We start from the raw sequence: 13,788 nt of genomic DNA on the forward strand, positions 1-13,788 counted from the left end.
TCAATAAGGTTTCGTTTTCTTTCATGGAAGCTCAACCGGATGGAACAGAAACATTGAGCGTGCTAGGACTAGAGTAGTGTAAGGATGGATAACCAATTGGGAAATTTGACATCAGTGTAATTTGAGCTAAGATTAAGTGTAGTTAGAATTAAAATGATCTATGTGAGAGATTAAAAAAATTAATTTTTTGGTTGAAAAAATTCGAGCCAAAATTGCCAAACGACCGTTAGTTCTATGCCGACGGCCAGCCTGCGCCGACGAAAAATGTGCCTATAATGAGGCCATATGATGCCGACGACGAGGTGGCGATAGCGGCCGGCGGCACATCCTATAGCGACGGCCAAATTGGCTTGTGCCGACGGCCAGGCCGTCGTCACCTTGACTATTCTCATAGTGATAGCTAACACAAGAGACCATGAAACGACACGAACAAACACTTCAAACACGACACTTTAACACCGTGCCAACAAAAACATGCCATGACACTAGAGTCACCAATCAATCAACCGCGAATTCAAGGTAAGCAACAACCAAGGTGACGAGAAAATCACAAACCTCCCTAATAACGCACCTCTAACATTGTTGTCAAGAGTCGAGGCTAAGACCATTATTAGAACGACCCATATACTATTACGAGGAGTAGTACGTACTTCGATTCTTCTGGTATATGACCGACTATATCATTAGAAAATAGGTTTCCTTACTTGCCAACGTCGAGGTCCTCGCTGGTCCACATGCGAACAGTATGTACGTGCTGATGGAACATGCCCTGATGGCATCCCCTTTGCCCCAAAAGTCGTATACAAAAATATGGAACTCTTGGCTCGCCGACAGTGGCTCAAAGCAGGGTTATCTGGGACAGGCTGTGTTGGAGAATCAAAATTGTGCTAGTAGTATGGTTCATGTCAATCTCTGCTTTCACCTATTTTAAGTGACACACAATCTGTAATCCTCCAAATTCAGTAACTGTACAACATCTGTGCTCTCGTCACTGCTCCAAGTTCAGGTATCACGACTTGGTTCCGTGACAAGAATGATACTCGTGGTTCATCTCTCAATTGATGTTCGGATAGTTCACCTAAATTTTGGACGTAGCATTATGTCAGGTAATGCTTGCATTTTAAACTGGTAGAACACATACACATCAACTAAATGTGCACCAACATGATTGTGCCGTTCCTATATCAGCATCAACTGGTGGTACAGCGACACATCCTCTTTTCTAAATTCAGGCGTCGTTGTAAAGCAGCAGACTTTTCGGCCACTTAGACCGACGATACTTTTTTTTCTGATACAAAATAATAAGCAAACAAATAGATTGCGCGAGATCTTTAACTATTTGTTTCTGCGATGATGCGTGAGATATTTTAAGATGCGACAAAGTTCAGCATCATTCATCATGGTTTCAGAATGATACTAAAAACACACTTGATCAACATAGCAGAGGTTTCGCTAAAAAAAAACATAGCAGAGGAACGGGACAAATCAACCAACTGCTTATAAACTATTTCGAAGCGGTTTCTAGCGCATGAAGAAAGCGATAAATAATGCACATGCAGTGCTGTAATGGCTGCTTACACTCACTAGTCTTCTTCTGATAAAGATATGGCTGCTTGCAATTGAGATCACATGTTCTTAAGCTTAGTGGTCCGAATCATGTCATCATTTCAGCCATCCTGACAAGTTGTGTATGCACATGTAGTGCTGCAATCACATTTATACTCGTGTAGACGACAGAGACGTCAGTATTCCACACCGGAGCTGACTTGAGCTATTGATGTAAAACTTCGTTTTCCTTCTTTTTGAGAATAGCTAATGTTAAGTTTAGGGTCTATGTACTTATAAATCTGCTTGAGAACTTCTCAAAACAATTCCTAGATGCACAACATGTCAACATGTTAAAACTTATGCATCTGTAAAAAAATCATGCAAACATATGATTGAATTTGTCATGTTAGAAATAAGGTAAGTGTTGTAATTACGTTTTTTTTTTTTTTGGAAAAGGAGGCAAAGGCTAGTGCTGCACTTACACTACAAAAAAAAACAAGTCGAGCATTTTGACTTCTATTGCTTGGTATATTTTTCATATTTACGCATGCACTTTTGTATATTCTCATGTCATAACATGATGCACATCTATGAAGTTTTCAAGGTACATGCAAACCTTAAACTCAAGAACCTACCTATGCATTACAGAATCCACTATGCTCTCCTCACATCTTACTTTTGACTTCTCTGCTATGTATATATGATCTGGACACTGTTGTCACACCTTCATAACCTGACACTGTTGTAAAACCTTTCATATTTTAATTTTATTGTTGGCCTCTAATCATTTTGGGTCCATCTTGACTTAAACCTAATGCCAGATATTCCTCCAAGATTTAGTTGGTGGAGTTGGTCTAATCGGTGTAGAAATTTGTATGCCATACTTTTGACTTCAAATTTGAGATAAGATAACCAAATCTCAATCAAGTGCTATTCGCCGTTCTACATGCATATTCTCTAGACACAGCCCTGCCCTACATAATTATGCATAAACAAGCGTGTGAGCCCTTTATGTTCACATAATCACATGGTTTAAGAAAGGCCAAACACTTGGCCTTTATGATGTGGGTGGCAAGTGGGAAGAAGATAATTTGAACTTATATATTGAAGTACAGAAAAGCTAATCATCGAGCTAATAGCAGCCACCTCCACTAGTACTGTGAGTAGTTGTGTACTGTCTGCTGAAAATAGATAGAATCTGATAAAAGTGACGTTCCAAAGAAACTGGTAAGGTGACCTGAACCTGGTCTATCCATGACAATTTATGAATCTAACGACTTACTTAGACCAATAAAATGGGCTCGTACTAAGGCCAGCTTACTAGCTAGCAAGAGGACCATTGGTGATAGTACTGATGCTTACACTACCTTCAGATTCTATCCTGAATAATTCATGCGACGGGTTCAGGAACAAGAAAATCATGCACATATACAGAACCCTGGTCGATACAATGAACCACGAGGAGAAGAAAAAACTGCACAAAAGAACACATGGGCAGAGAACAATTCCAAACTCAAGTAGTCACTGCTATAGCTCGCACGTGATTGGGCCGCGGCAAATAGTTTTCTTTTCAAGTTGCAAAGTCTGATAGGACACTTCTAGTATTTGTAAATCTTAAGTTGCTAGGAGTGTACTGTACGCAGTGACAAATTCAGGCTTTGCAACATCAATCGCTTTAGCAGTATTATTTTCTTACTCGCCTTTTCTGTAAAGCTAGTTACCACTGGTCAATTTCTTATGGGGACAGATAGGTACTTGTTCTGTTCAGAAATAAAAAGGTTTGGACAAATTCCCCATGCGAGTTTGACTTCATCAATCTGAAAAAAAACAGACAAATGTGCTAGTATTAGTTTAGATAGGAGGTACGTCATGCTGATGCTTACATACATGGATACAGCATGAAGCATATATCAGATATGTTCTGTACACACAACTTTCTCGGTCTAAACGGAGCTGGTACTTTATATGCTCAGAATGTTCTCGAGGTTTGTATGTGCCTTTCTAAACCCTGACCCCTGGTTGCTAATTCTACCTCCTATACTCTGCTTGTCGACTCAGGTAGCTCCTTTGACTTGACAACAACGCCCAAGTGTTCACAAGTACTTTTGGGAAAATGAGCATTGTTTTCTACTCAAGTATGATAATGCAAAAAAAACTGAAGTAGTTTTAAACGATTTGTTAAGGACAGACTGTTGTGATGGCCATGAAGCTGTGATAATGAGCAGTGTATATTCTACTCATATATCGAACAGCTCAAAAGATATGGTCGACTATACAGTATATCTGAGCTCCAACATTAACAAATGCTATTGTGTATATATATGCTACTGGTCTGAGTTCAGTTGAATACTGTTAGCAAAGCTTGAACATGACTGGCACAAGTTGGAAGATATCTATTTTCATTTTATATAGTTTTGGCACAAGTTGGAACATAAAATCGATAGAATTTGTGTGTGAATCAGCATGGCACATGTTCTTCGTTTACTTTTCCCAGATCAAAGAGGTGACTGATACAGAATCCGTGACAGGACAGCCAGATCTGTCTTTGCGATTATTCAACTCTAAACTCTGCTGAAAGAAAATCTTTCCACCAGTTTTTGGACAGATGTTTTTCAGGCTCGGTTTTCGCGGCAACTGGCATGAGCGTGCACCGGAAAAGAACAGATAGCAGGACAAAAGACCCGTACACTGACAGAGCTTTAGTTTTTCACATCCCTGTGGAAAGGTTCCCATGAACCAAGAGCAAGCATGCAACCAAGATTATCTGATCAAGTGTGGTAAAAAAAGGATTATCTGATTAAGCAAATGAGAAGAGCAGAGCCCATTTCAGATAGATAGATAATCTCCATGGTACATGAACATTTGAACCTTGTGCAGAGAGAATCCCTCTCAGAATGCAATGCTTGGGGTTCCGACCGCTGGTCTCTCCTCTTTTCTATACATACAAGATGGTAGTAAACAAGAAGGATCGATCAAACAAAAGCTACCGGGCGGGCTTGATGATTCTGACTAATTTCCTCCACAGGCACGGGTACTCTTCTCTGTTAGCAATCCCTCCGATGCAGTGCGAGAGAGAGAAAAAAGAACAATTAAATCAGGAGCAAAGAAACTGCCGCTAAAACCCTCTCTTCTCCTTAAATCATCTGCGGTAAGTCTAGCACGTCGGCATCCCCGCCGTCGCCGTCGCCCTCCATGAACACCTTGAGCCAGTAGTCCATGTCGCCGTCGGACGACTTGCCGCCGCCGAAGGCGTCCTGCGGCTCCATCAGGCCGACGTCGTTGATGTCGTCGAGCGGCATCGACAGCGTCTCGGACCAGAAGCTCTCGTCGATCTGGAACTCCTCCGACTCCGAGGTGAAGCTCTCCTCCTTGACCGACACGGAGCTCCCCGCCGAGTTCCCCGAGCTGCCGCCGTGCTCCGCCGCCGTTGCGGAGGCGACCGACGTCGACTCGGTCACCGTCGACGAGACAGACCGCTCGGGCGAGGACACCAGCGCGGCTGCGGTCTGCTTCCTGGCCGCCTTGGGCTCGCGCCTCCGCGGCGGGCCGGACGGCTTGCGCTTCTTGGGGGCGCCGGGTTGCTGCTCGTGCTGCTCCTGCTCGCTGGGCTCCAGCCGCTTCTTGAGGTGCGTGTGCCAGACGTTCTTGATCTCGTTGTCCGTCCTCCCCGGCAGCCTGGCGGCGATCGCTGACCATCTGCAAAACGGAAATCCAGAGAGCTGATCAGCGCAAAGTTTAAATTTTGAAAGAAGAAAATAAAAAATGATTATAAATGTTTGATCCGATCTTGAGGTGACTGATTCGATCCCCCCAACACGCGTTGTTTAATGGCGAGATGCGAGTGCTGGCGGCACTGAAATCAAGGAGACGCAGCGCCTTGGCCGGAGCGGGCCAAACAAGATGGAATCTTTTTTCGAGATCTCGGGGCATCATCAGTGATGCAATTTAGCACTTGTGATTATTTTAATTTTATTTCGCCTAGAGGAGGGACCCATGGATAACCTATTGTATAATATATGCCCCCACAAGAAAAAGGAGAATAAACCTCCCTGTTTTGCAATTGAAGCTAAGAACAATGATTGATTCACTGCTCCAATTTTCGGGAGGTAAAAATGGCGAGTGATTAGGGAGGAGGAGGAAGACGACAAAGGGTAAAAGCAGGGCGGAGCAGTACCTGTTGCCGAGCAGCTGGTGGAGCTGGATGATTGACTGCTCCTCCTCGTCGGAGAAGTTGCCGCGCTTGATGTCCGGCCGCAGGTAGTTGATCCACCGGAGCCGGCAGCTCTTGCCGCACCGGAGCAGGCCTGAAACACAGACAGATCTCCTTTAGTTACAAGTCCGGCCGCCGCGCCATGGCCATGTGATGGATCGATCTGAGAAGGGAGGGCACTCACCGGCTTGCTTGGGCAGCGCGCGCCAGTTGCCGTGGCCGAAGCTGGTGATGTGGGCGACGAGGATCTTGTCCTCCTCCGCCGTCCAGGGACCCCGCTTCAGCCCCATCTTCTCGCAGCACGGAGCCCTCCCCATTAAACTTCTCCTCCTGCCCTGATCCACTCCCCTGAATCTCTCGGCCGGTCGGCCTCACCGATCTGTATGAGTGCTGGATGCGCGTGGCCTGTGTGTCCTTGGGGGAGGGAGCACGGGCGAGCGAGCTTCGTGGCGCAGAGTAATGGCGGAGTCGCGGGGGTGTCCGGGTATTTATGCCTGACGCCTGGCGTGGGGGCGGCTTTGGCCCTTTGGGGAGGAAGAAGGGAAAAACGTGCGCCAGAGGGCCAATTCTGGAGTGGATCGCACCTTCGGCGAAAGGTGGTACACCAACACGAGGGTGGTTTTTTCTTCTTATTTTTCTCTTCCATCGTCGCCTCCTTTTATCTTTGCGTTTGTTTTTCTTCTGGGCTCCACCACTGCCTCGAGAGACTATGGGGTGTAAAGGGGTCTTGATTTCTATTTTGATTTTATCATATCCTTTATCACATTTTTTTCTTCTTCCAAATATGTATGGGGAGTAATTACCGGTTACCGATTTGAATACGGATATATCGGACGTTGGATTCGAATCGAAAATAGGTTAACTTCGGACCGGAACCAAAACTAGTGGATAAATACTCTCATCTGCACGGTCGGCGGTATTATTAACAGGTAGGCGTACTCAGCCACATGAAATTTGTAACTCACTAGGACAGGATAATCTTTGATTAATATTCTGCTAATCTATATCTGCATGATATTTGATATACCATATTTTCTACCGTATCTAGGCATACATTTTATGTTCGGATATCCTTATCCTATCATTTAAAGTTGGATATGAATAACTTAAAACGAATTTACTGCTAAATATGTTGTGAACATTATCCTATCCTCTTACGACCCACGAGAGGGTGAGGTGGTGTCAAATGCTTTTTTTTTCTCTAACCCGCATGTTTCTAATGCAGTAATGCTTGTGAACGGGCAAGCTATGAATTCTAAAAGAGAAAAAAAAGGCAAGCTATGATGGTTCATCGATTAATTTTAGAGACCACGATGGCTTGTCAATCTTTTGAGGGCGTGTGTATTTGAGTCGCTGATGGTTGAAATCTAGAGGATTATGCTTGGAAAAATTTAGGAAAAGATTTATCCTACCATTGGTCAATGCGCTGGTAAAATTGATGATGAAGATACGCTCATGTATTCAGTGGGTCTAACGAATAAATACTCCATACAAATCCTAAAACCTGGATTGCCCTGTTAATTAGCTACCCGATCTTACGTGCCGTCACGAAACGCGAGGCTTGACTGAACCATTGCTTTCCTTTGTGTGACTGCTGAGTGCTAACTGATGTTGCCTTGTCAAGATGTGCATGCTACCATATTACTACTCGTAAGTGATAGGATCACAAAAATAAACACCAACGAGTGTATAAAACTCAAATAGATATACTTCTCTGAAAAAAAACAGGTTGTTATTTTGTTTCAGTAATGTGATTAGACATTCTTCAGCTCTTACCCTGCTTTGTATATTCTTCGCGCATACATGGTATATTTGATTCGTAGGATAGCAAAAACACAGAAATATGATTGCAATGGCATGCCCAATATTGTTTATACATTATTTCATATTAACCCAAATTTATTTGATTTTAGCATATAGAAAGCAGATGAATCTCAAAAAAGAGGTGCAAATGGATGTTAGATTTCCTATAGAACCTATTGCAAAGGATTGCTTAAAAATTTACCATGAAAATTAATCCTGCAAACATGACAACACATTTTAGTTTTCTGACAACACATAAGCACCTTTTATTACACACCCAGTGTAGATTGAAGGAAATAACATTTTGGCATCACAATGTTTTGTTCACACTTTTGGAAAATTTGCCTTGTTAAATTTTGCCCTCGTTTTTCATATTATTCAACTATAGTAAGTGATGCGTGTGTTCCCATGCAAAATGACCGAAAATGTTACTTCTATATATCTTGGTTGTTGCTTATAGTGTGATAGTTGCTCATATTTCATTACTCATTTACCCACAGCATGCTTCAAACATGACATACCCTAGGTGGAGCCATTGACCGACCCAGATCATTTACTTGAGGAAATGATGATGTAAGAAAATAAGCAAAATTATGCAAGACCTACCTTACAACCAAATACAAGGCCCAATGGGCCGTGCTGTTATAGTTTTACAACCAAGAAAGCGGTGTGTGAATCATCGTGCGCTAGAAAATGCCAAATTTGCATATCCTTTTACCTATAGTGTATGGACCTTTATATGTAGAAGAAGGGCGTATCCAATAAGGACGATGACGGAAGAAGGGCACGTCATGCGCGGCCTTCTTCCAAGTGACGTTTTCTCGAGCTTGTAGCACCAGATGATAGAGTGTATGTCACCGTGAAAGATAGGATAGCGGTGGGGGTAGGGTGCATCTGTCCATCTCCTTTCGTCACTCAATAATGTTGCCTTTAATTATATAAGAAAAAAATCAATATTGTATTTAGGCCTTCTCCGTGTCTATTAATGCACTCAGCCTCGGTGTCGCCCACAACCTCTCAGGGGCGAACATTTCTGGGTGCATTGCTATACCGAAGGCCATCATGCAGGCCGAATACTATTGGATGAGACGTGCCATATGCGCCATCAATTGCACTTGTCTAGAGCTCGCTAACTCTTCACCGGGGAATGATCGTTCTCCTCTAGGCGCTATCTTTCAAGAGATAATAGTGTCTACTTCAGTACTTCAGTTGGCATTCATCAAGTACCGCTTAGAATTATGTATTCATTTTTTTTTGTAATAAACTGGTGCATGGGCGGCACCACGTCATGCTCGACCTTTTTCATAAGTGAGGTTGTATCGAGGTTGCGGCGCCACGTCATGCATGATCTTCTCCCCAAGTGATGTTGTCTCGACCTTGCAGCGCCACGTGTTGCATTATCTTCTTTCCCCACTACTAGGAAAAGGGCTATAGCCGCACGCAAGTGGTGCCGGCGCACCACCATAGGCATGCGCCGGTGGAACATGTTGCCGGCGCACCAAATAAGCGCCGCGCCGGCGATGGACCTATACTGCCGGCGCACAAAAAAAAATAGTGCGCCGGGGATAAAATTCGAAGAGATCTGGCTGAACAGTAAAAATCGCCTTTTCAGTTTTCGAAAAAATAATAGAAAATGATAGAAAATTTAAAAAATAAAATCCTTTGAAATGCCCATGTAATATGTGATCTAGTTTTAGTAAAAATTTGAAAATTTGAATTTCGATGTATTATGCAAAATGGCGTCATCTTTCGGTAAAACGGGATTTCTGGTTGCATACGACCTCCGATGAAAAACTTTTTTATATCAAAATCGATCTACTCGAAATTTCCTATTCGAATTCAACTGCCTACGGCCGTTTGGAGAAAAATGGATTCGTCAAATTCAAAACAGAAACAGGATTTTTTTCAGATTTAAGATTTGGGAGAAAAAAAGAAAAAAAATACCCCCGGCGCATCACCCTACTTGGTGCGCCGGCAGTAACCTATGGTATATATATACTCCACACCTGCCTGTGCTCCTCACTTTCACATTTTCCTTCTCTTTTCCTCCTCCTCCTCCTCCTCATCTACTACATCGAGCCACCGGCAGCGAGCTACTCCAGCGATCTTTACTGCACCGACGGCCATGATGGCCACCGACGGCCACAACGTCCTCCGGCCTCCTCCACCACCTCCGGCCTCCTCCACCACGTCCGGCCTCCGCCACCACGTCCAGCCTCCTCCACCACCTCCGTCCTCCGCCACCACGTCCGGACCTCCTCCACCACCTCCGACCCTCCTCCACCACCTCCGGCCTCCTCCACCAACTCCGGCCACCTCCATCAACTCCGGGCTCCCCCACCTACTCCGAGCTCCTCCACCTCCGGCCTACTCCTCCTCCTCCTACACCGACGCGATGACCTCGGGAGCTTCCGCCATCATCCTGCACCTCCTGTACCTCCTACACCGGTACAGAGACGACAACCATTGATTAGCTAGATCTAGATCTAGATCTAGATCTAGATTTGATTTTTTTTGTTTTCTTGTATAACCTACCGCCGGCGAACAAGACAGGTGCGCCAGGGATAACGCGAGTTACCACCGGCGCACCAACAGGTGCGCCGGCAATAAGCGATTATCATCGGCCTGTTCCCACCGGCGGGCTCTAAGTGCGCCGACAATAGGCCTTTTTGGTGCGCCGGCAATAGGCCTTTTCCTTGTAGTGCCCAATTGACGTATGCCATCCGAAAAGGGGGATAAGCGGGGGGGGGGGATAGGGGTGCGTCCATCCATCTCCAGTTGGCACTCAATAATGTTGCATTTTATTAAAGAAAGAAAAGGTCTTATCCTTAGGCCTTTCCATGTCTATCAATGCATGCAACCTTGGTGTTGTGGGCTCGGAGCCGAGGTGAAACATTTCGAGTGCATTGCTACGCCGAAGGCAATATTATCTTGCTCGCCGAATACTATGCGCTTCTTTGTAGAGATAAGAGTATTTTGTTCAGTTGGCATTGATCCAGTAATGTTAGAATTATGCCCTAGTCGCGTTGTAATAAACCAGCGCATGCCCCGGCTTTGTCGGTGCTCGGGATGAGAACCTGATAAACCGCTCCCATGTGTGGTTGATGGATCTTCACGTACGGTGATGTATCATCCCTGGCAGTGGCTGACAAGTGACCATATTCTCGTGATCATTGGTTAATGGAACACAAGGCTAGAAAACAATAATGCACGAGTTCTTCGAAACTGAGAGGATCCAACGGTTTTGTATTGCCGATTGAGGCACGGATGATTGATCCGAGTTCGATCTGCAGGGCAGTATAAAACTAGTAGCAAGCTAGGTTGCGAATCCGCGATTGACACTTGGACAGGAACTCGCCGTGCAAAGAAAGAAACTAGTTAATCCTTGATATAGCCAGCAGCCACCGTAAGGACAGGACAGGGCGCGTTCACCGCATGTGGCCACGAGAGGTCACCACCCAGCGTGAGCTTGAGCATGTCACGTAACTGGGCAAGCGACCTGTCACTGGAAATTAGTCAAGGGAGGCGGACAAATCGGGTGCGTCCTCCGACAGCTACGTTCGTCGCTCGTCGGCTCAGCCGGCGACCCGGCGTACGTGTGCATCGAATAATCCGGCAAGCTCTTCTTCACGTTGCTGAATGATCGTCGCCACGGCCGGCGCCGGACTTTCAACTCTTCTGGCCGGGAAGAGGCCGGTCTCTCTTTTGCCTTTCTTGTGACTTTCAGCTAACCCGCTTCCTTGGATATCTTTGTTTTCAGCGGGCTAAAGTGGCTTTAGTTGGATGATTGTTGCCGGTATTTCCGCGGCGTACGTACGCGTCTAGCTTAGCTAGCTGCTTGATGGGTATATTCCGATCTGGCTCTGGCTAGTAGAGTCGATCCTGCTGTGCAAGGTGTGATGCCAGCAAACTAGACGGCGATGTGGCGCCCATACGTAGACAGTCTATCCGGTGGAACAGCTACATACATGGTCGCTCCGACGACGTACGACGTTGGTCCGTCCATCGTCCCATCGAACCGACGCAGCGGAAACTCAATGCACGAAGAAAATCGCACATGGAGATCGATCAGCTGGTCGGCAGGGAGGAATGTTATTTATATGAGATTTGTTAGTTCCCAGCTAGCTAGAATTAGCTTCGTGCTTAAGTAAATTTTATGCTATTTGATTTGCATCATGATATATAGTTGCACCATGATTTACAACTCAGATTTGATGACATCAACTGATTGAGAATGAAGTTAATTCTCAGTCGACTGAAAAATAATTACACCCTATTTACACATATAATGGACACCCTTTTCGGGTCACTTTTTTTGGCTTCTAGCTGAGCTTATAGATCTCACGAAGTTGAAGTCCAAAACAAGTTTTCTGACTAGTGTCCCTCTACCCTGAAGCAGGGGCGGAGCCAGGATTTGTGTATGGGGGGGGGGGGGCGAGCAAAGGCGATTACATGTGTAGTATTTTTTTATATATGAATTTGTAGTATATATATACATATCAAGATATCAAGGGTAAATCAAAATAGCATATCAAGTTATTGCACATGTTTGCCAATTAGCCAATAACATTATACAAATATACATGATGTCAAACAAATATAAACTGATATATTTTAGCCTACTTTTCCACAAAATTTCAATAGCCCTATTATCACAATCACCAACGAGCAACGACTTGATCAAAACTTCAGCACTAGGCCAGATTCATGGGTGAAAATCCATGTGGTTTCTCTTTGTTTTCAACTAACGAATAGTTTTTTTTTTGAAACATCAACTAACGAATAGTTAAACTGAAGCCAAAGAAAATTAGATCTGACTGCCAAGTAGTAGAACGTGTACATACCTTGCTAACAATTAAGTGCTCCGGCCGTACAGCAAGCGAGCAATGACAATCTAGCCGAAGCATTCGCCGCTGCTTCGGTACCTAGACTATCTGCCATTCAAATCTAAGGTTAGCGTCTTGCCGCCGCGCGGCGCCGCCGGCAGGCGTCCTGGTAAGACTGGTGGCGACATAGACGGGTCGATCTGATCGAGCGGCGAGAATAGAAGAGGGCCAACGACAAGCATTCACGATCTATCGTAATGGACTGTCGTAGATGGGCTATTCTGGTTGCCTTCTATGCTGGGCTCCGCTGCGTGCATATAGGTACAGTACATACCTACAGAACTTTGGGCTTAAATACTAGTACTAATTACCTAATTATCTACGGTATTAGAGCATATGTATATACTGAACCTGCTGTATTTTCTTGAGGGGGGCGATCCATGGGGGGGGGGGGGGGGGGAGCTGCCCTGAAGCCCAAATCTTGTCTCTTCTACCGAACTACCAGCGTGGAGTTTCTAGACAGTTTCCCGAGCTTTTCCAATCAAAACCAAAACGGCAAGGAGATTTGTCCGTTTTGTTGGTCCTATTTACTGCAGGGATGCCATCAGAGAGAATAAGGCTTGGGCAAGTCAAAAAAAAATTGTGGCTGCCTCTAAGGACCCTGACATGCATCGCTCTATCCCTGCGCCCCGTATCGAGCATATGAACCTGACGTAGGGTTCTGTGTTGTCACCGTCCCCGCTGCCATCTCCTTCATCGTTCCCGCCGCTCCGACAACGCACACCTCGCCGCAACCCCCGTCGCTCCGGCAACGCACACCTCGTCGATGTCCCCGTTGCATTCCCATATTCCTTGTCCCTCCCTGCCTCTCCAATCATAGCACGGACCGGCGCACGCCTCTTCAGCCGATGACGACTATCGATCAGTGGCTGATACGGCTCCGACGTATCGATAATTTCTTATGTTCTATGCCATATTATTGATGATACCTACATGTTTTATGCACACTTTATGTCATATTCGTGCATTTTCTGGAACTAACCTATTAACAAGATGCCGAAGTGCCGGTTCTCGTTTTCTGCTGTTTTTGGTTTCAGAAATCCTAGTAACGAAATATTCTCGGAATTGGACGAAACGAAGACCCAGGGGCCTATTTTTCCACGGAGCTTCCAGAAGACCGAAGAACATACGAAGTGGGGCCACGAGGTGGCTGATACGTCCAATTTGCATCACTATTTTATATCATAATTTGCTGTTATTCATTGATATATTTCATATTGGAACACAATACTTATGTTATTTCATCTATTTTGCATGTTTCATGATTATTTGGAGATCGAGCACCGAGCCGGGATTCTCGCTGGAAAAAGCACCGTCGGAATGCAATATTTCGGAAGATCA

At 45.0% G+C, this 13,788-nt stretch overlaps 1 protein-coding gene across 1 annotated transcript; it reads right to left on the bottom strand.

Annotated features, from left to right (window-relative positions):
- Positions 1 to 4,345: 4,345 nt before the first annotated feature.
- LOC124676427 (transcription factor MYB4-like) lies at positions 4,346 to 6,333 on the bottom strand. The gene is made up of 3 exons (XM_047212495.1): positions 5,943 to 6,333; positions 5,723 to 5,852; positions 4,346 to 5,244 (listed from the first exon to the last, which is right to left on the bottom strand). Exons 1-3 carry the CDS (start codon positions 6,073 to 6,075, stop codon positions 4,683 to 4,685), a joined length of 825 nt encoding a protein of 274 aa, XP_047068451.1. The 5' UTR covers positions 6,076 to 6,333; the 3' UTR covers positions 4,346 to 4,682.
- Positions 6,334 to 13,788: the final 7,455 nt, after the last annotated feature.

This window comes from Lolium rigidum, chromosome 7, assembly GCF_022539505.1.
Source record: "Lolium rigidum isolate FL_2022 chromosome 7, APGP_CSIRO_Lrig_0.1, whole genome shotgun sequence".
NCBI classification, from domain to species: domain Eukaryota; kingdom Viridiplantae; phylum Streptophyta; class Magnoliopsida; order Poales; family Poaceae; genus Lolium; species Lolium rigidum.